The following is a 22,902-nucleotide window of genomic DNA, read 5'->3' as shown; positions in this document are numbered from 1 at the left end:
TGTGGTATTTTGTTCTCGAGAGCGGGCGTTTATAGCCAATCAAACCTTAATTACCTGTCGATAGAGAACTATATTTTTAATTTTAGTCTAAAAAATGCCCGCTCTTGAGAGGTTTTACTGTAAGTACTTTGAATATATGTAACACATTAACACTTTAAATAACATTGAACAAAATTCAAGTGGTCTAAAAATCGGGGAACTCTCGAGGTTTTACTGTAATTAAAAATATTTCAAAAGTTACATTTGAAAACTTTTTGTGTTTTTCATTTATTTAATTACTGAGTAATAAAAAGAATTGTTAAATCGACAATTTAACTATATTTTATATGTTTGAAAATCATTTCAAATTCATAAGAAAGTTTGATTGTTCAAATTAAGAAAAATGTCTTTTTGTTTTAAATTATGAATTTTGATATTACTAAATGAAACAATTTTATAAATATAGATAATGATGACAACACAATTTTTTGAAGTTCAAAATCAGTTAAAATAAGACTGAAATTTTCTGATAAGTCAAAAAAAATAACAATAAAGCATTTAAACATTAAAAGTCCCGGTTTGTAGGCTATTTTCCATGCTATTATTGTATTTAAAACGAAAAAAAGAAAACGAGAATATATCGACTTACAAGACGAAACGAACGAAATGCTCGAAGTGACTCTGCATTTTTCAACTAAAACGAACACTTATTAATTTATTCTATATTTTTACAATATAAAATACTAAAAGTATTACCATAAAGCAGTTATTGCTTAACACAAAGTATGGAAGTATTGCTTTGTCGAATGTTTTTTTCAAAGAACAGGCTTGGATGACCTCTTTTGGCAGGTGTGTCGTCACATTGACAAGACAAAACAGACGACGAAACATTCTCTGAGAGCTGGAACATTTCATTTTGTATTTCAAAAAGTAAACGACAGTATAAAAGGAGTGAACTTGGATATCCATTCACTCAACAATGTTCTTTGTCATCTTCTTTATTGCTTCAGCTCTTGCTGACGACGCGTGGAAGGCAAATTACAACAAAGCAAATTACACGCTTGCGACTGTTCTTATTTGGGGCATTGTGTTTGCAGTCTTAGTTGTGTTGTCTGCACTTATTGCTTCAGTGATGGTCTTGCGAAAGTGGATCATCAACAGAAAACTCAAACAAGAAGTCAAAGAAGACGAACTCAAAGAAGAAGTCGTCACTGCCAACTAATTTGTTTAATTAATTTGTCATTTCTTATATCACTTCTTTATTCATTCGTTTTAAACCCACCTCCTATATTTATAAAATACAATCGAAACGTATAATAAATTCAAGTCATAGGAAATTAATCACTTAAATTGATGAAGTCCTCGAGTGTTATTTTGCCCCCTTTTTCCTTTTGTTTTTCTTCTGTCTTTATCCTCAATTCCTCTATTTGACTCTTCTTCTCTTCTTTATTCCAAAGGAACGTTTTGGCGTCAACAAATTGGTCGACAGTGATATACCCTTTATGTTCTTTATCAATTTTATTGAACGTGTACTTCTCTCCAAACCCAATCCATCCATCTAAGAACTTTATAAGGTCCGAATTTCGCAGCATTATGTTTGGATCACAGAAACAACCGAAGTGTGGTGTCATCAACTCAGTCTTGGCACTTTGAAAAGTGCGAACTGCATCGACATATCCCACAAAATCTTGTGCATCATTTTTATTCATAATTTTGTTGTCTTCATATCCTTGTGATATGCAAGCTATCTCTTTCAATGTCTCTTTTGCCTTCTTTTTATATTCTTCTGTTTGGTTGGTGTTGATCTTGCTCTCTTCCTCCAAGATTCCGTCTATTAAAGGTATTACTTCGACTGACCCATCATCTTTTTTCAATTTATCATAAAGTGTCTTACAAAGTGTTGATTGTTCCATTTATATGTAAATAGTCGTTCAAAATTCATTTAATATTTAAAAACGTTGGGTGTGATGATACATTTTGGCTTTGATAGGACATTTAACAACATTGTTTTTAATTCTCGTTATTAATGATGTTCTTTATGTCATATTTCATGTTTTCCAATGTGAAATAGGCCAAAAACACTGACATTTGCAAATGGTGTCAGTGTTTTAGAAATAACAACAAAATAAAAATTATTGAATTGGTTTTAGAACTTAATATAATGATTGTTGAGATAATAAAAACCAACCCAAATCAACAAACGTCTGAAGAAAAAACGAGTTTTTTATAATTAAAAATAATACAGTTTTTAAAGTAATACGTCAAACAATCCAATTAATTATATCATTTATAAAGTGTAGTATAAAGTTTGTTTAATTAAGTGTAATATGAGAAAAATATAAGAAGTTCTTGCAAAAAACTTGAAGAAGGGAGTCAATATGTATTTCAAATGTTTGCATCAGTTATTCAATGACACACTCCTAAACATAAACCAAAAATAAATGAAAAGGTATACAATTTATGATTGAATACCTATTACTTTAACAACATAATCATACAATCTGATAAATATAAGGGTCAACATCAATGTCAATGGTAACAATGAAAAAGATGTCAATTGTTTTTGAGAAAAAATTTACTATTATTAAAAATCCAAAAATCTAGCTGTTTTTAAATTCATTGAATTCGATTGTCTGTTCTTTTTTACTCAATCTATTGTAAAAAATGTTAATATGCACTTAATTCAAATTGTCTTATCAACAAAACATTACTTGTTGTATAACTAAATAATAACTACATGAACACACCAAACACACTTGTCTATATCAATAAGTATTACTTTTTTTACTATTTTTTACTATTCACATTGATGCGATACTATTTTATTCCGTCCAGTGTCAGTTCTTTTTAAAAAGTTGTGTCATTTTGGTCTTCTTCTATTGATGTTTGGTATTTATTTTAATATTATCAAAACCATTTTAAACTATACAGTATTTTAAATATTCAAATTAATACTTTTATTATATATTTACTATACATTAACTATTATAATTATTGATTAATTTTTTTTTTTCAATTTCTTAGATATTAGTGAGAATTTATTAAATTCTGAAATCAATGCGATAAAAAAATTTACTGAATTGTTAATGATAGTTATTTTTGCGATAGATTTTAATAGAAAAAAGTGTTATACAGTAAAAATTCTATCATGGTGTGTGGAGTCATGAAAATGGTTTTCCCAAGGTGTGTAAATTTTTTTTTCTTTTCTTTTTTAATTTCTGGCAAAAAAACTAAAAAATAATGAAATTTGTAAAACTATCCACAATCAAGAAAAATGACAAAATGTATTTTTTTGTTTTTTTTGAGAAAAAACCGTGACACGTGTAAACATAAAATAATATTGTGTATTTTTAAATCGTTTAATTGTTTAGAATAAGAACAACGCATTGTGTTTTTGTATAAAAACGTGGACTTTTGGTGCGGATTCTTGTCAATTTACAACTCGAGTGTACTTTGATAATTGCTTCTCTGTATTTTGTTGATAACCTTGAAAAAATTTGCTTGTTCACTGTGTTATTGCACGGTAGCATAAAGTGAGTGTCGATTTTTAGCCTTAAAAGTCATCATCTTGTCGTCCTTTGCCTTGAACTATTTTGCGTCTGCAACCATCTTGTCCACCTGTTCCTTTGAGAGTCTTCTTTCCTGTTGTCTCGTTTTCAGCGACACATTTAATATCCCATTTGCATTTGTGTCAAATGTGACTTCAATTGTGAGACTCCATGTGGTGCTAATAAGATACCAAACAACCCAACCTTGTCAAACAGGTTGCAATGTGATGTCATCGATGCCTCGCCCTCAAAGACTTAGATGAGCACGCCTGGCTGGTTGTCTGCATGTGTCGTAAATATCTGTGACTTTCTTGCTGAAATTGTTAAGTTTTGTGGAATCGATTTTTTCATCACACCAATCACAAGCGTGCTCTTGTGATTGGTGTGTGGAATTCGGTGTATTTTTTATTATCATTTAAAGTTTAATATTTTGAAAGGAGCATTTTCTGCTTTTCTTTTTTTATCTTTTTTGAATTTATTTTTGTTTGATAATTTTTCTCTTTTTTAGTTTTTATTACCAAGTCTTTACTCTTTTAAAATAAAAACAAATTTGCAATTGACATTATTTTTGCGGGTTTTTGTGCCAAATATGTGGGAAATCATTATATTCTATCGGTGTGTATATCACTTTTGATTGGTCAAAACCACACACAGATAGAATTTCTACTGTATTTTAATTTATATTATTTTTTACTATAAAATATAAATATTGTAATTATTTTTATACTATAAAAAAATTTAATTAAATTATATTGCAAAAAAAATAAAAAAAACACTTTTGAATTGTTTTTAAAAAAATAACAATAAATATTTTCGAAGTATTCAAACATCAAAATAAATTTTGTTTCCTTTTTTCCATCTTTTTTCTTTTTTAGTATCAAAGTCAAAATTGGTTGAAACATGACTAATTTAAGGATTTAATTTTAGTCATTTATATACATCATAAATCATCATTTAAAAAAAATATAGTTTAGTTTAATAAATAAATTCTAATATTAACTACTATTTCCATTTTTTTATTATTATCAAACAATAGAGTTGGCAGAAAAAGAAACACCTTTGCCTAATTTGTCCAAAATTTGTAATAAAAAGCGACATTACTGGACACATAAACTTTACTTAATTAACTAATTAAAATTCTAATTAAATTATAGTATCTTTAGTAAATAAACAAGCAGATAACTAAAACACAAAAATAACTCCAACAGGCAAGAGGTCTTTTCAAGCAACATTCTTTCTCCTTTGAAACTCGAAGAAACACAAGTGAATGTCACAAGAAGGCGTTTTGTTTTATTATCAACCGCACGCCCATATAATGTTACCGGTCTGGTGTTCTATCACTGGCACAACCGTGGAGTTATTTCATGAAAAAAAAGTGACGTTTTCTTTATTGAATTCCGAGATCACGGCATCAAGTGAAGTTGATCAAACAATTCCACCCGAAGCTATTGGGACCTTTACTTATTCTATAATTATTAAACCCGTCTCAGACGAGTCTCGGAGATTTTATTTTTCCACTGAATCTTCATTCACACGATGGAAAAACTTCTTTGTGAATAAAACGCAATACAACAAAGACCTCGGGGCGTCCGCGTTGTGTATTTCGACGCGAAACTCAATCGAAATGGCAAAGTTGTCGAAGATCCAACTGCTCTTCAAGAACGTCGGACATCTCATGAAGACAAACTTGGACGAAATATTCAAAGAAATCGAACTGAACAAAACCCTTGCGGGGAACGTCCAGATGAAAGTGAAACAAACAATACGGAAGAAATATGTTAATGTCTATGTCATAGTCTCGCCACCTCTCTTGTTAGTCTTCGAGAACAAAGAAGACGTCGTCGATAAGAAGGCGCTGTGTATCTTAAACTTGTTGCACGTCACTGTGAAGCTCTCCGAGACAAGAAAGAACACAATAGTCCTGCAAGGGAAAGACAATTTGTTCTTGAGAGTCGGATTCGATGAGAAGAGACTCTACCACTATAAGAACTTGTGTTGTCTCTGCGTCGAACAAAGCGAAGTCTCAAAATGGTTGACTACCATTAAAGCAACTGTCGATCTGGTCTGGAGAGTCTGGGGCGCCCTTATAAGTGCTGAACCTTTCGACCCTTCAATCTCGGAAAATGACACGTCTGATGAGTTAACAAGTTGTTCCGAAATCTCTGATGATATGAGTGAGAAGTCCGAAAAGAGCGAAAGAGGTGGGCAGCGTGTGAGCGGCGAGAAGGATAAAACAAAATTGAAAAGAGTTGTTTCATGTGAAATACCCGAATTGAACAATCTCCAAAATGTGAAAAGAACAACAAATTCGAAAAGAAAAGGAAGCCAATCTTCGGGAAACTCGGGGAAAAAATCTCCAGAAGAATTGAGCAAGTTGATAATAACAACAAGTTGCTCCGAAAAAAGTGAAAAATCTCCCAAAAGTGACAGTTTTGAACAAACTGAAAAGGAAAAAATAGAAACAGAAACTAAAGAAATAGTTCAAAAATACGAAACAGAAAAAATTGAATTTTTAACAACAATCGAAGAACTCAAAAACAAATTACAGGAGAAGGAAGAACATTATACAAAAACGAAAATGGACACTCAAAAAACGATTTCTGATCTTCAAAATTTAGTGATGAGTCGAGAGAGATTGAGTGAAGAAGTCGAAAAGATCCGAATGGAGCAAAGTGAGGAGTTAATGCGATTGAAAAAAGAAATTGAAAAAACACCAAACAAAACCGAAATTGAAAAGATGCAAAAAGTGAACGAAATAAATGACAACAAGATTATGGAACTTCAAGCAGAGATAACAAAAATGAGAGAAAAAGCGTTAAAAGAGGAGGATGACTTTAAACAAGTAGTAGAAATAATGAAACAAGAAAATGTCGAATTAAAAGATGAGATTGAAGTGATGAAAGTTCTGAGCAAAACGATGAGTGAGAACATGACGCAAATGAACGGAGATCTTGAAGCATTTAAAACGGAAGAAGAAAGAAGTAAAATAGAAATAGAGAGATTGACAGCTCTTGTCGCAGAAAAAGAAAACGAGATTATAAGGCAAAACGATTTGATAGGAAAGTTGTCGGATGAGAAAGAGAAGTTACAAACAATAAAACATAATAATATAATGAGCGAAAAAGTGATAACCGAATACAAAGAGAAGATTGCAAATTTGGAGAACGAGAGGAGTACAATAATAGCTGAAATAGAATATTTGAGAAATAAAGAAGAGACGTCAAAGAAAATGAGTGAGTCGGAACGGTCGAGTACAACAATAGATATAACAAACAAAAAGTTGATCAAATCTTTGATGTGTGTGAGCCTTTATAAAAAGTGTGATATAGAAACACCTGTTGTGTATGAAAGAGGAGTAATGAATCTATTGATTGGGAGAAGTAATGTTATATATTGTCTTTTAGAGAGTCTGGCTTTAGAGGAGTGTTATCGAGTATTCCAATCACAAAATGAAAGAAGAAATGAGAAAAGAAAAGTGAGTCTTGGGCGCTTATTAGGACGTGATTATGTTTTTCCAGTTCTAGGTGAAGTTTATAAAGTGTTATATAAAGTGAGACAAAACGAAAGTGATGAAAAAAGAGAAAAAAATGAGAAGAAGATTTTTGGGATATTTGAAGTGGTTTCGATTGAATCTGACAACGTGATTGTTGCGTTTTGTCTTCGTGGGAAAGATCACAAAAGTGATGGACAAATTGTCGTTTATGCGAAGCAAAATGACACAAAACCGGATTTGAGATTTCGGACGGAACGAATAGAAGAGAGAATCTTCGGAGAACAGAATGACGGAACGAACGTCGTCACCACTCAAGTTTCTGAAAGAAAGCGAGATAAAGATTGTAACAATTATGAGATCTACACGTTGTGTCAGTCCTATTGGACATTTCTTGACGAGCAAAATTTGTTTGGAGAAGTTCAAAGAGAGTGTTTGAGAGGAGAAGATGCACTTCCACGATATATCCAGATCTGCAAAAAAATTGAGGAGAAGAAAAGAGAAGTCATCGACAATCTCCATTTTGAGATGAAATGCGGAACGTGGCGGGTTAAAACCGATTTAAAGGACACGGAAACGTCGAATGGAATAGTCGAGGTTGGAGGGGTTATACGACCAATACCACTTAATATGGGAGGTGTAAGTGAAACAACGATTGTCGATGCGTTTGAAGATGTTTGTTGTTTTTACTATACATTTATTAATATTTACTATTTATATAATATAGTATATATTTATTAATAAAAAACTATTAACACAAAGATGAAAGTCCGAATGAAACGGTGTGAAGGAAAAAAAGAGGAAGAAAAGGTAATGGACTTTTATGAAAAAAGAATTAGTCGTGTTGGGTTTGTTATATATATTGCTGTAGCACTGATTGTTGCGATTGTGGCTCGTTTTGCCATTTTGTGATTGAGTGATTTGTAATTATCATATTTTTTTGGTTTTATAATTATAATTTTTAGTAAAACATAAAAAAAATAAAGTCGAAGTTCTTTTTGATTAGTTTCAATAAACACCAAGAAAATTTGTAAGAAAGCATTATAATCTATTTATTACAATTCATATAATTATTAATTATAATTTTTATTTTTTTTTATAATTTATTAATAAATTTATTTATTATTATAGTTAAAGAACTTGTAAATTACCATGTTGGAATGGTTGCCTTTTTTTATTTGAGTATAGTTGAATGGTATTTTCAACATAACCAACTTCTCAATAATATTTTTTGATAATATCTTAATAATATATAGTATTAATATAATATAATATTATTTTTAGAATAGAATTTTCTCAAAACAAGTGTTTTTGTTTAAATTCAACAGAACTAAAATTTAATAATAAAATTTACTATAATTTACTTAATAGTTATTGATTTAACAATTAATGATACGAACACTGTATTATAATTAATGATACATTATATAATTACAACAAATATAAAAGAATTGTACCGAAATAGCTTCATACATTTGAATGTAATTCAAATGTAACTCATACAATTACTTAGAATGCACCGAGTGAAGTTGAGTATAGCACTTTCAGAGTGTTTGTCGTCGAAGACACCAAGCCAAAAACAAGTTGACTATGTTGTGAAAAGTACTTTTAAAGGAGATGGAGGATATGTAACACAAAAAGTGGTTTCACAGATACATTCAATGTTCTTAAAGACTACAATGAACTCATTGACTACTTTCCACTCTATTTCTATGTTTGGTAATTTAGATGTCTTTAAAAGTGTTGAAGATGTTATCTTTGTTAATAATAAGACTGAAGTATATATGACTAACACTACTCAACTGTCATATTGGTGCGAAAGATATTCTGTACCTTTAAATATGGCATTACTTTTTCATAAGAAGTACAACATCTTTTCGGGAAAATATGTTGTACCACAAGGACTCTCATTACCAATTTCACTACGAAATTATAACACAGTCAATTTAATGAACGTTGAACTTAAAATGATCTTCCATTCGTTTGTAAATTACATCAAAGACGTTTTGAATCACAGTGATATCCACAAGTCAGTTAATAAGTCCGTTGTTTTATCTATAATGGAAGCTAATAATATATTTCGATTAATAAATAACTTAGAAATATACAACACCATTTTGCTTAATACCAAACTCGAAGTAAAATCACTTGAAAAGTGGAGACAAGAACTTCTTGAAGTTATTAACGATTTTAAGGTCGACAACAGATTTAATAAAGTGCAAGTCGATATCCCTTATATTTTTCTATTAAAAAACAACCCAGAAGTTATTCGAAATTTTGTGTATGTTTATCCATTACCATCATCTTTTGAAGAAGCTAAATATGGTCCGAAGAAAGAAAATAGAATAGTCTTGAATAGAAGAAATATAAAACAGAGTGTATTTATCAATACATGTGAAAATGGAAGTGAAGTGATAAATACAAATGTGTGTTACATCTATTCTATAGTTATAGAAGATTGAGTCTATGTTATATTAATTCAAGTTGTTTAAATTTATAATGTTTAAGTGTGTTACAACAGCATTACAGTAAAATACTTTATAAATAATTCAATAATACAGAAGTCTTTTCAACATGAACAATTCTAGTACAACATCTGAATATAATTGAAACAAAATATTTAATTATCATTCAATGATCTCAAATTGGGTACTCTTCTAAACTTAGTTTTAAATGGTCGCAAGTTCATGTCCATCATTTCTTGTTCTGTAAATCCACACGACTTTAATATCTTTTCATGTGTCTTAATAAAGTTTTTAATTATATTTACAGTCTTCTTGAGAAAAGCATCTTCTTTTAAGTCTTCGATATGTCGAAGTTTTTCCAACCATTTTAAATGGTTTCTGTAATATTTAACATGAAGTGCAGTTTGTTGCCTCAAATTGAGTTGTCTTTTTTCAGTAATTCCAGTTGTTATTTTGATGTTATTTAAGAAAAGTTTAAGTTTTTTGAAATATAGAGTGTATGGATTAGCCTTTTCTTTCAAGTTGTATGTGTTGCACATAAAATTGAGTAACTCCCTTACTGTTTGATATTTCAATTTGCGTTCGTTCAATATTTCAGTTGCAAAAGCAGATAACTCTGCTTCTATTTGTGATATTCTTTGAACATTTGTTATTTCTTGGCCTTCGTAAATAACTTCATGTCGCTTCATTCGGTGCATTAAGTTTTGTAAATTGACACTATACATATCCCCAAACTTTTCAAGATATAGAAATTCGGTAATTAACTCTTCTGTTAAAGGTGCACTTCTTTTGTCTTGGAACTGAAGCCCCACTGATTGACTTCTCCCACTTAATCTTCGAATTGACCTTCTAAAAAAAGATTCACGTTGTTCTGTTGGTCTTCTTTGTACAGAGTCAACTGAATCAAATTCACCTTCATTTTGGAGTAAAGGTGTTCTTTCTGTTGGACCTTTTGGAAAGAAACGTTTGTTACTTGGTTGGCCATTAATTTTCATAACAACAAATAAAATGAATATTTTGAATAAATGGCACATAACAGTATGTGTTGTTCTTTTAAAGTTTAATTTTGTTTATAAATAAACAACAACTGCGTTTTGATACAGTTTACAAACACCTTCAAATTCAAAAGTGTTGAATCTAATTAATTGAGCATTTAAAACACAAAACATAAAGAATTTACTTGTTTATAATTATTCTTTTTATAAGAATTTAAATTGTAAATATACTCATTATATCACTATGACAATACAATTACACTCTCATAAAAACTTTTTTGGAGTTTACAAACAATTCAACATTCAAGATAAAAACAATTTCAACTTCTTTCAATCAGTTTCTCTTTGAAATCAAAGTCGAAAGGAATAATTAACTTGATCAAAACAAATTATTGAAAACAACAAATGCGTTGCAAAGACTACACAATAATCTTTAAACAATAAAATGCAATTACCTCTGAATTGATAATATAATATATATTTATATTAATTATAAATAATAAATAAAATTAAATATATTAATAGAACACTATGAATTAATTCATGGTATTAATTCAAAATTTTTATACCTCTTTTGACCTCGTAATTTCTCTTCGTTTAATAATTAAAAATAAAAACCACCAAGTAATTTTATTTATAATTAATAGTATAATAATAATTAATAATATAATAATAATAGAATAATAATAGAATAATTTGATAAATAACACACTAATAGTTGCAATTAAATATAGATGCAAAGCCATTAATATCAATAACTATATACCATTTATCTTCAAGTTGTTTCATTATCACCGTTTTGTCCGTTCCAAGTGCAAAATATTCACCTGGAATTTCCTTAACTCGTTTCTTTGGCGTGTCACGTGTTATGAATGGGAAGAACAAAGCTCCGCTTTTTGAAGGCACATACACCACCTTTTCATCTTGTGTTATTTCGGGTTTGATTGCAAAAGTGTTCGAAAACGCGTTTTTGAATCGCGCTTGTTCTTCAAATGTCTCCAAAGAACTCATAACGACTTTATCAGGGTATGTCACTATGATCATACCCGTGTTCTTCATTGCAACAACAGAAGTGACTAAAAGTCCTTCTTTACTATTTCTAATAGTTTTAATACTATGATTAATGGTTTTTTCTTTCTTATAGTTAATATTATAATATAATAATAATATTATTATTATTATTTTTATTATATATATTTTATTAAATTATTAAATTATTAAATTATTAAATTATATTATACTATAAATATTAGTTATTATTATTATTAAATTATTATTTATAAGAATATTAATATAAAAACAAACAGTATCAGATATCATATAGACCGAACCAATTAGAGTCCCAATAAAATATAGAGTCTCACCTTCATAATTAAAAAAATCTATTGCAGTTATACATTCATCAAGTTTAAAAGTCTTTATTACCGACAATGTGATGGTGTCAAATATTAAACAAGATCCATCCATTAACCCAACCACCAGTCTGTGTGTCTTTGCATCGAACTTTGCCGACAAACAAGCGTCATCGAGTTTAAAATTGTGTATAACTTGAGCAGTCAAAGCATCCCATACATACATCTCCTTACCTCCATCAAATGAACAAACTTTGTTATCTTCCAAGAATGTAACTACTATCACTTCATTCTTATGTAACTCAAAAGTGGTGACTAGTTCTTTCACTTCGTGGTTACTTAGAGAATGGACTCTAACGCTTTTTTCTTTTCCACCAATGGCAATTAAAGTGTTTGAAGCGTTCAATGATATGTCCCAGACTATTCCTTGATAGATATGTACTATAACTCAGTACTATGTAAGTATAGTATAATATAGTATAATATAGTATAATATAGTATAATATAGTATAATATAATTAATATAATTAATATAATAACTTCAAACTATTGTTTTGTTGAAATGAAATGCCTAAAAGATCCTCAGAAAGAGAGTTTCTATTTGTTGGAGAAATGTGGAGCCGAAAGGAAGTCATTGACTTTCTTGACTTTTTATCTCTTAAATTGAGAGGTGCTGGATTTTCGGGGAGATGTGATTCTTTTGTCTTGTTGAATTCCATCTCTTCTTAACTTTTAAAGTCCTTTTTACTCTTTTTGAAGAAGACTTGGTGTTAAAAGTAAGCGACTTTCTGTGTATTTTCTGTTGCCATTTCTCCTTTTTTTCAATTGACCCATTTCTGCATATTTGTTCGATTTTTTTTTATTTTTTATTTTTAATGTATTAAAAGACCAAAAAACAACATAAAGAGATAATTTTGAATAAATGACATTTTTAGGAAGATATTGTTTATTCTTTCTGCAAATGTTGTCTATTTTCAGAGATTTTTTAACTAATGTTTATAGTATATATACTATTACTATATTAATAAATGATCTATTTTGGATGAAAATACAAAAAAGCTAAAAAAAGAGAATTTAATGAATATGTCTTGCAGTTTTCTGTCCATAATAATTGTCTTAAACTTACTTTTTAATACTTGTTTATTGAAACTATTTTAATAATTTATTAAATAATATCATTTAGGATTAACATCAATTGAACGAATCAAAAACTTTGAAGTTTTGTAATTAAAAAAAAACTTCAATTTTTATAAAATAATTAATTATTAACAAATTAATTAAAAACAACAAGATGATTGTATCTTTATTATAAAAGTAGTTTTAATTTATTATAAAAATTTCAGATTATAGTCTTATTAAATTTGAATAAAAAATTCAAATAAAAAACAGTTAAAAACAAATAAAAAAAATAAAAATGAAATTCCATTATATAAGAACAATCAACATACAGAATGTTGAAATGTGACTCATTCCCACTGGAGAACAAAGAGATGCTTGAGTTGTGCGTTGGGCTTCGCGCTACTTTCGAAGAAGGGGTTGTTACTTGTAGTCTTAATTTTGTAATTCTCTTTGATATTTTGGTGGACATACACCTCTCCTGTCTTGAGCACCCAAAACGCCGAGAACACTGACAACACAAACTGTTGTGTTGATGTTGAGTGTACGTTGAAAGTCTTGTCGACGTTTTCTTTTCTTTCGTACGTTTTGAAAATTTTATTTTTCCAAGTGAAGAGGAAGAAGTTTTTTGTTGACACTATTTGCTGACTTCCTTCGTAGCTTGCGTTAGGTAGCGCTTCTTCGTGAAAACAGCCAAAGACTTCATTCTGGTCGGTCACTATGACTACCATAATATTATCCTTATAAGCAATATGAGAGTTGAGATTTCTTGAGTCTATTTCGTCCACTCTTGAGTCGAAGATGAGTTTAGCATTACTCATCTTCGTGGCATTCTTAAGTCGCTCGAGGTTCTCAAAATTTTCAGCCTTAAATGTGCTTTCGTTCTGGCACCACGCTTCTTGATATGTTTCATCTTGAAAATCATCACTTTCTGAGAGATTGACTGGGCGGAATGCCGAGACATTTGGGGCATTTTTTCGAGGAGAACATTTGGTGGACCTTGGCGAGTTTTTTGGAGAACTCCGTGGAGACAAAGGATGTCTTGAGAAAACTGAAGTGACGTCAGAGAAGTATTTTGGCATCTTTCTCTCGGTTCTTGGAGTTGATTCAGTCGAGTACGTTTCGAGCGTTTCGTTCCATTTGCATAACGACCCTGCACTTTCATTTCTCTTTGGAGTTTTCACAAATCTTGAAACAGAGCCTTGGTTGCGTGGTGTTCGTGGAGTGTAGCTACTGCTCACATCCAAGTCTTCGTTATTCAGAAATGTTACATTTGTTGGTGGAGTATATACTGATCGACGGCGTGATAAAGAAACGCATGACTTGTTGTTGGTATTTCCCATTTGATGCTTTTAAGATGACACAATTGCCCTTTTATAGTGGACGAGATGATTTCAAACCAAATTTTGCAGTTGTAATACCAAAAATAGAAAAAAATAATTGTCAAATTTTTTCAACCCATTGTTTTTTCATTTTTCAAACAATTTTACTATTATTATTAACAATATTTTAATTTAATAATAGTTGTTTCTTCTTCAAAAAAATATCATTGAATTGTTTTATTTTAAAAAAATAGCACAACTATTTTTGGAACAACAAATTTGTCAAACCGAAATTCATTGTTCCGTTTTTCTTTTTTCAGTGGTTTTTATGACATTTTTGAGTATGTAAAAAACATAAAAATAGGTTTTTATTTTAAATACTTTAAACAGCTTTTATTTATTAGGAAAAAGAGGGTTTTATTGACAAAATTTGTTTATCTATAAAAAATGCATGTAAAAAAGAAAAACAAAAAGAAATTGAATAATGAATCGTTGAATGAAGCATTGATTTTGTTATAAAAATTAGTTTTTTTAATTATTAATTATAAGAATCAACAACAAATCAAACAGGAATGAGAATGGAGAAGCAATACCCTTTTAAAACTGAAAAAAACGAATTAACAATTTCCCGATAATATTAAGAAATAATAATGGAAAATTTTTAAATAAATCCAATAATAATACTATACCATTGTAATAGGAATAGATTTTAAAATAATAAAATAGAACATTCTTTTTTTAAATAATTTTTCGATAAAGTTTTTTTTTTCTTATTAATTTTATTAAACTTATTAAAATAACTCAATCTGATTATAAAAAAAATATAATATAAATATAATATATTTATTATATTATGATGTTATAATACAGTTCTCATTGGTTTCAAATTGATAATATTTTTTAATATAACAAAACCATAATTAATTATTTTTATGTAATATTATTAATAATTTATTATATTAAAATTTATAAAAAATATATTTTTATTTTGATTTTATTCAAATTATTAATTTAATACTTTAAATAAAAAAATATAAAAAACTCGAAAAAACAAAATTTCAAACCAGAATAAAACAAAACAAATTAATACAAACAAGCTTTCTATTCCATCTCAAAAGCCATGAGATTGGTAATTTTTGTTGATTTAACAAAAGAGTTTTTGATGAGTGGATCGACGACATTTTTTGGAATTTTAAAGACTGATTTTAAAGCGGGGTGAATATTAATAGTTCCGTCTGAAAGGATCCAAAAAGCGGAGTACACCGAAAAAACGAAATTTGTTTCGGAATTTTTGTGGATTGTGATTGAATGATTTTTTCCTTTTTCTTTCATTTCCATTTTTTGTGAGAAGTTTTTGTTATACGAAAAGATGAAAAATTCGTTTGAACAGCTTTTTTGATTGACGTTTTGTTTACTTGGCAGAATGACGTCTTGATGAAAACATCCAATCAAATCGTTATCTTCAGTTTTGATGACAATGCAAACGTTTTTGTGACAACAGATTGACGCATTGAGATTTTTGGCGGAAAGAGAGTCCTCATCAGAGTTAAAAAGAGGAGTGATTTTTGTGAGAGACGTCCACTGTTGAATAGTTTCAATAAAATTGACTGGTTTTATTCTTTGAGTTTTATGTTTTAAGGTTTGAGAGTCGAACATATCTCCGCTTCGACACATTGGAAACAAAACAAGTGAACATGAATCTCTTGGTGTTGACTGAGCGGAAGAAATCTTTAAAAAGCCTTTCAATGGGCTTTTAGGACTTTTCAATTTTGAGAGTGAAGGACTTCTTGGTGAACTTGATGAGTAGTCTTTATTTAATAGTACCGGTATTTCCAACGGTAAACTCTTTTGTCGTTTCGACACTACTGATTGAGACATGGCATTACTATTCCCCATTAACTTATTTGAATGCCAATTTGAGTAGTTTGAATAATAAATACTTTAACTTTTTTATTTATAAAACAATAAGAATTATTGAACCCCAAATCCATTATATGCGATCTGCTTGATTAACTCATATTTGTAATATTTTATGTTTCAATACTATATTTAATTGTTTGTTTTATTATACTTCATTGGTTTGGTATATGCAAAGAAGTTCAAACGCAATCTTGGCGGATTGTCACTGATTATTTCTATTTAAAACTCAATTCAAGAAAAGGTCAACTTTTTTGTCGCAGTTTAGTTAAAATAGATTCTGTATTCTATTTTTATTAAACAGTTCAACAAAAGGTCAAATAATCGATTAACTTTTTTTTCAGTTTAAACATTTAAACTTTTTTGAATAGATTATGCTTTATATTTTTGTATTAAATAAGAAGGTTATTTTATTTGGTTGTTTTTCAAAAGTGTACATTCATTATTATATATTATAAAATTTTATACTTATAAAAAGTTACATTATATGTGTTTGATTTATTCAAATAATTAAAATAAATTTATTAATAAATATTATAAATTTATTATAATTTAAATAATAGTGAATTGCAAATTCTATCATCGCATTATTGAAATGATTAATTATTGGTTTTACTAGATTTTATAATACATTGAACTAATATTTTTATTATATCATTTTTACTAATTCCGAAATACTTTCGAGTGATAATTCTTTGGTTGAAAAAAATTGTTTTTATTAAAATAACTCATTCTTAAAGTGATTTATAAAAATAAAGTTAAAAAAACAAAAGTATATACATTAAAAAATGATAATTGCAAATAAACTATTATATTTAAAAAAATTAGTGTATTCTTTTTAAAAAAAATATTTATTTATAATTATTTATTATTGATTAACAACAGCCGTTAATTACTGTAAAATTTTGGGATTATAAGCACAGAAATATAAATTGCTTTTTTGAGATCAAAACAAACAAAAATATACAATTAAAAATTCCTTCAACAAAACTTCAATCTTTTTTAATATAAAAATTGTTTTCAATTTTTTTTTCTTTTTTACAATTTAAAAATAAAAATAAAAAATCATTTCAACTTGTCACATTATTTAGTATTTTTATAATACATTTATTATTATATAGTAGTTATTTTTTCGTTTGAAATATCTTTGATAATTTGGACATAATTTTAAAGATGTAAGAAAACCAAAAACACTCTTATATTTATATTTATAATAATTAACTATTAATGAATAAGAATAATACTAATTATAGAATTATTATGAATTATTACATGATGCAACGAATCTGAACTATTTTCATTGCTTGTGGGTGGTAAGAAACTCAATGAAATATCTAAAAGACATGAAAAATAAATAACAAAACCACTCATTTCACTCAACAAAAGTTCTGTATACCTCTCCCCTATTCGTTCCAATCAAAAATGCCTCTCTTTCTCCTGTTATGGAAGTTATGTCGCCAATTCCTCTTGTCATACAACACTTTTTCATCTCTGCAAATTCTCCATCAATGATATACATACCATTCTTGTCCATCACGAGAATCTGCTTTTTATCATTCAACGCCGCATCTTTGATGTTCTCAAATGACTTAGATTCAGAGGTCATGCGATCCGTTGTGATTTTAAACACTTTGTTTTCCCCAATCGCGTACAAAACCCCCCCTTCTTTGACTGTGAAAATTCGTTTTATTCTTTCTCGAAGTGTGGGATGTCTCTGTAATAATTGTATTCCCTTTTCTTTTCTAAATGTCATCAAATAAATCCTCCCGCTCTCCGTAGCAACAAAAAACTGGCACGGCGCGTTGTTCTGTTGTGGCAAATATGCAACTGACACAACTGCGCCTCCCTTCAGCACCCCACTTTTAAAGACTTGAAACTTCTTATTGGCCAGATACACAAGTACTTCTCCTTTACTATTGCCGACAAGGATAAAGTTGTTGTCCTTTGGAAAGACAGAAAACGCGGTGATCGCATCGTTCGGGGAGTCGCCGAACGTCGAAATTCTCTTCGACGAGCTGCATCGATACAGCTCGCAATGGTGTTTCAACCCAAAGAGAGCATACCCACAGTTTGCAGTGATCGACACTGAAACGTCCTCACAAGAAATGGGGTGTGCCGAAAAGGATATGCATTGGGGTTGTGTCAACACAATTGATTCGTATTGCGAGTCGTTTGTCTTGTACAAATAAAAATCCTTCTGAGTGCTCTCAACAACCAAAAATCCCTTCGTCGAGTCGTAGTAAACCATATGAATATTGTTGGGGATCTTCGCAATTGGGTTATTCGACACTTTCAGTTCGACATTTCCAATGGTAATAACGGGCATCTGAGATGACAGAGGAACAACAGGGAGACTCGGTTCACGTTTTTGTGGAGCTACACTTTCAATTTTGTTGGAATGAGAAAGTGTCTCATTCACCACTGTCTGTGGAAGATTTTTAGACGGTGGCGCAACAATTTTCAACGTATCTGGTTTGACTTCGACTTGTGGTTCTTTTTGAATTACAACACCACCAGGTGTTTGATTTGTTAGAACGACAGTTGGTGTTGATGGAGTTGCTAGCTGATTGATAGAAATTTGATTTGCTAAAGAATTGCTCAAGTTCTTGTGTTCATTCCGACTGCCTGCATTGTGTTGAATGCCTTCTTTCAAGCCAACTTTTTCTGTTACAATTTGAACCTCTTCATTGCGTTCAACTGTCACTTTCTCCATTCCACTTACTCTTTCTTTCAATTGGCCAATACTCTCATCACCTTGTTTCACTGTTCTCTCTCCTTCGTTCAATAGTTGGGGATGAGAAAATTCCAGTATTAAAGACCAGTCAATCCGATACTTCCATTTCTTTTTCCACGCAACAATCACCTCACCCTTTGCAATACCAACAAATACATCTCCGTTCGTACCCGCTACAACAATCTCCCCACATGACCCAAGTTGTCGCGTCCTTTGTTTCTCGTCAACAGCAAACACGTCTTTTCTCGTGTTTTGCATAAACACACACCTTTTCCCCCCACTCAGAATTGTATCCTTCGCAACGTTCGCAAAATTGTCCCCATCAGTTGTTTTAATAAAGTACTTGTTGTCCTCAGACACCACAAGACTCGAATTCAAAACAGTCTTGACAAAGATCCCGAGCTTCTCGTCGTCAATCAACTTATATCGTGAAAATTCACTCACTAACCGACTCATCGAGGTTTTATAAACAATAACGCTTTCCCGTGTGTCGTGAAGAGAAACAACTCCAATGACTTTTTCAATCGTTAAAATAGTCTCACGGTTAAAAATGTTATATATAACAAATTCTGACTCCGCAAGAATTCCTAAGTCGACGGTTTTGTTGACAAAAACAAGTTGTTGCACATTCGCATTCCGCACATCTTTCTCAAAAATCAGTTTTGTTCCGCCAACAGTACAGCTGACTACTCTCACATACCCACCAATTTTATACGCCAAAAATGGCTCGCAGATTTCTAAGAGTTCGATGGGGCCGGTTTCCCTCACAACAATGTCAAAAGTGCCCGACGAAAACTCAGCCCATCCAATTCTGCCATCAGAAAAGGCAACACAGACCCCCGACTTGAAAAATTGGACGCACGTGACTTGACTCTTTGTTGTATCGCTCACAACTTCAAAATTGAAATCGTCGGGGATGATCTTAAATGGCTTAAAGTCGTGCGTGTGTTGACACGTCATCAGAGAAACAACCTTGACCGTTTCGCCTTGTTTCTGACCACAATTCTTGAGATGAGAATAACGGATCCCATCAGAGACTCGTTTCTTCAAGATGTTCGACTCCACAACAGGAAACTTCAAGTAGCGGGAAAGGTTAGGACTCTCATACAGAAAATTCAAGACCTTCTCCTTCAATGTGGTCGTACAGTAGTTTAAATAGTCACCACAGAGTTTCCTTACGCTCTCGTTCGTCCCTTTCTCGTTAAACATCAACATAAACTTTTGACGATGTTTTTGTGGGTTTGGGATAGTCCCCAGCTCGTCGATTTTCTTGTAAAATTTCCGCCCATTAATCAGGTCGTTCCGCAACGCAGATTGAGTCATCAAATAAAAACGGAGCTCGTAAAGAAGCTCCTTGTCGCAATTATTTGAGATACTATACTATTAGTTTAATTATAATTCAATTTAACTCTCGTTCGAAAGACCAATTTGTATTGTATTAAAAATTAATTAATAATAAACTTGTAAATATGGTACAGTTATTTTGAAAAAATCCATATCACTCAATTTGTGCTTGATTGATTATGGAGGAACGAAACAATAGTTAAGAATGTAAATTGTAGTAATTTCAATAAAAATTGAATGACCAACTTGACTTGAGTTGGTCTTTGAGTGATAAATAATAAATTAGAATTTAAAAACAAACTCAGTGAAATGCGATATGTAATCGTCGAGTCTCTCAATTTCAGCACTTTCTAATAATTTAACAACGTAAAAAATATCGATATAAAGTTTTAGCTCTGATGCAATTTTCAAAAAAGAACTCTCTCCATGCGACGTCTTAAAATAATCTGCGATCAAAATCGCCATCTCATCACTTTGCGGTTTTTCTTGCTCCATTTTATATTTTGAGTTTACCACTTTTATTTTCCAAATAATTTGTTTTTATCATTTTATGTTAGTATTGTAGTTCTTAACTATAATATATTTACTATAATAATTGATAAAATATTTATAATTGTTTAATTATTTGTTAGTAATTTAATTATGAATAAGTAGAATAGTTTCATAATCAAATTATATAATTATAAATATTATTATTTATATTAATTTTTTATTACTTAAATAATTAGTTAGTATTTAAATATTTAAGAATTTACATTTAAGAGTTAGCTGAAAAAACTACTCTGGCAAGTTATTAAAATTCTTCTGAGTCCTGGGAACTCTTGCGAATATAGATTTTTTTTTGGGTAAACTATATTTTCTTTAAGTAACTATAATTTATCATTTAAATTACAGTTTCACAATACATTTAATAAAAGAAATAGTATAATTATAGTTTATTATAGTATAATAAAAAAATATTACTGTTGTTTCCTGAAACTACAGATATAAAAGCAGTAAAATCTAATTTGTTTTTATTTAATTTTTAATAAATACAATTATTTATTTACAAAAAAACAGAAACTAAGTAAAAATGTATTCAATTCGTTAATTGTTTGTCGCACCGACAAATTCTTTTTATCCATTGGCAATAGGAGAAACGTCACCATTGTTAATAAAAGTTTTGAGCCATCTAATAGTTGCTGGTGGAAGAGGAGTCATAAAAAATCTTTGTTTTGAGGTTCAGTGATAAAATAGTGGTAGAAAATTTAAAAGTGACATTTCTTAATGGACGTTTAATAATTTTGAAATTCAACAAAGCATGGGCAATTGTAACATTTTTACCACAATTCTTTGTTGGTAATTTCCATCAATTTTTCATCAATTTAAGTGCATACCAATATTCCAAATACATTTTCGACAATAATTCGACACGAAGAATGAACGTTAATGTGGTTTCGAATTACATCCATCTGTTGAGTGGTGTATTCAGTTAAAAAATCCAATTGAAAAGGAGTAACACAATTCGGACAAGATTTCTAGCCTCCATCAACAAAAAACAACATTCCTTCATTAACATACTTTCTATACAAATAAGTTTTAAACACAACACTGTCATATGTAGCGACTGGAATTTCAGTCATGATATTAACAATAAGTCCGACAACAATTAACTATTAATTCTGTTTTTAGCGCGAGTGGCTGGACTTGTACGAATATTTTTTTGTAATTCGATTACATTTTCTCTGTTATTTTTTTAATGATTAACTGGTTAGTCTCTTCTATCAACAACATAATATACTTTTGCTAAATCTGGAATAAATTGAAGAAAGGCTGGATTTGTATTGGTTTAGAAGTTTAATGTTGCGGTTTGACACTGTTTAATTGAATCAATAAACAGGTACAGTTAGCCGAATCAACCTTCTGCAACGAAACAGCTCTCTGCAGATTGTTTTTCAAAAATAACCATAATTAATAACAATTCAAACCATTTTTAATAGTATTTTTTTCAACTTCAAATGGATATATTTTTATCTACAATAATTTATTAATACACCTTCTGCAGTATATAATTGGTCTTATAAATATCAAAAAGTTAAAATAAAACCAAACAAAAAAATGAACAATACTCAGTTAACAAACTTTACTGTTTCCAAGTGATAGACATGTATTGATCATCAAGTCATTCAAGTTCAATCATGTCTTGTTCATATTGTAACTGATCCAATTCTTCTTTTGTTAAAGGCCTTCTTATACCATTTTCATCAAACAATGGCATACTTAATATTACTTTATCAGTTTCACACAATGTTTGTTCGGTGATAACTGAAACTTGCGTTTCTTGGGTATTTGTAACAAACAAATTATTAACCGATTGGTTTGGAACAGACATTGGTGTGCTTTTTTCGGTTTCGATTGGTAACCACTGTGTTGATTCAATTTTATTATATAATTTGATTACTGTTCTTTCGTTTACATCTGTCGCTCTACACAATTCAATTTTGTTTTCAGGAGCTCTGAGTTTTTCCAAAACTTCTAATGGTGGAGTTGAGATAAGAGTTTTAAGAAAAACACTTGCGCTTTCAATGTTGACATAAACTCTTTTTCTTCCATTGTTGATGATACATTTATATCCAGCACGCAAAAATGATGCCTCTATTG

At 30.0% G+C, this 22,902-nt stretch overlaps 8 protein-coding genes across 8 annotated transcripts; 2 read left to right on the top strand and 6 right to left on the bottom strand.

The window, feature by feature from the left end:
• Window positions 1-1,316: 1,316 nt before the first annotated feature.
• EIN_341380 (hypothetical protein) lies at window positions 1,317-1,892 on the bottom strand (the record flags this gene model as incomplete). The annotated part of the gene is made up of 1 exon (XM_004261483.1): window positions 1,317-1,892. The coding sequence occupies one exon, from the start codon at window positions 1,890-1,892 to the stop codon at window positions 1,317-1,319; it is 576 nt and encodes a 191-aa protein (XP_004261531.1).
• A 3,259-nt stretch (window positions 1,893-5,151) lies between these two features.
• EIN_341370 (hypothetical protein) lies at window positions 5,152-7,929 on the top strand (the record flags this gene model as incomplete). Its single annotated transcript, XM_004261482.1, has 2 exons — window positions 5,152-7,692; window positions 7,780-7,929. The coding sequence occupies 2 exons, from the start codon at window positions 5,152-5,154 to the stop codon at window positions 7,927-7,929; spliced, it is 2,691 nt and encodes an 896-aa protein (XP_004261530.1).
• Window positions 7,930-8,531: 602 nt separating this feature from the next.
• EIN_341360 (hypothetical protein) lies at window positions 8,532-9,479 on the top strand (the record flags this gene model as incomplete). The annotated part of the gene is made up of 1 exon (XM_004261481.1): window positions 8,532-9,479. One exon carries the CDS (start codon window positions 8,532-8,534, stop codon window positions 9,477-9,479), a length of 948 nt encoding a protein of 315 aa, XP_004261529.1.
• A 158-nt stretch (window positions 9,480-9,637) lies between these two features.
• Window positions 9,638-10,180, bottom strand: EIN_341350 (hypothetical protein; the record flags this gene model as incomplete). The annotated part of the gene is made up of 1 exon (XM_004261480.1): window positions 9,638-10,180. The coding sequence occupies one exon, from the start codon at window positions 10,178-10,180 to the stop codon at window positions 9,638-9,640; it is 543 nt and encodes a 180-aa protein (XP_004261528.1).
• A 1,008-nt stretch (window positions 10,181-11,188) lies between these two features.
• Window positions 11,189-11,536, bottom strand: EIN_341340 (hypothetical protein; the record flags this gene model as incomplete). Its single annotated transcript, XM_004261479.1, has 1 exon — window positions 11,189-11,536. One exon carries the CDS (start codon window positions 11,534-11,536, stop codon window positions 11,189-11,191), a length of 348 nt encoding a protein of 115 aa, XP_004261527.1.
• A 1,759-nt stretch (window positions 11,537-13,295) lies between these two features.
• EIN_341330 (hypothetical protein) lies at window positions 13,296-14,288 on the bottom strand (the record flags this gene model as incomplete). Its single annotated transcript, XM_004261478.1, has 1 exon — window positions 13,296-14,288. One exon carries the CDS (start codon window positions 14,286-14,288, stop codon window positions 13,296-13,298), a length of 993 nt encoding a protein of 330 aa, XP_004261526.1.
• A 1,080-nt stretch (window positions 14,289-15,368) lies between these two features.
• Window positions 15,369-16,163, bottom strand: EIN_341320 (hypothetical protein; the record flags this gene model as incomplete). Its single annotated transcript, XM_004261477.1, has 1 exon — window positions 15,369-16,163. One exon carries the CDS (start codon window positions 16,161-16,163, stop codon window positions 15,369-15,371), a length of 795 nt encoding a protein of 264 aa, XP_004261525.1.
• Window positions 16,164-17,556: 1,393 nt separating this feature from the next.
• On the bottom strand, window positions 17,557-20,757 carry EIN_341310 (hypothetical protein; the record flags this gene model as incomplete). Its single annotated transcript, XM_004261476.1, has 2 exons — window positions 17,557-20,293; window positions 20,564-20,757. 2 exons carry the CDS (start codon window positions 20,755-20,757, stop codon window positions 17,557-17,559), a joined length of 2,931 nt encoding a protein of 976 aa, XP_004261524.1.
• Window positions 20,758-22,902: the final 2,145 nt, after the last annotated feature.

This window comes from Entamoeba invadens (genome assembly GCF_000330505.1).
Source record: "Entamoeba invadens IP1 unplaced genomic scaffold scaff_1105074726325, whole genome shotgun sequence".
NCBI classification, from domain to species: Eukaryota; Evosea; order Mastigamoebida; family Endamoebidae; genus Entamoeba; species Entamoeba invadens.
Note: the sequence above shows the minus strand (reverse complement) of the source record. Positions and strands in the feature narration are given on the sequence as shown.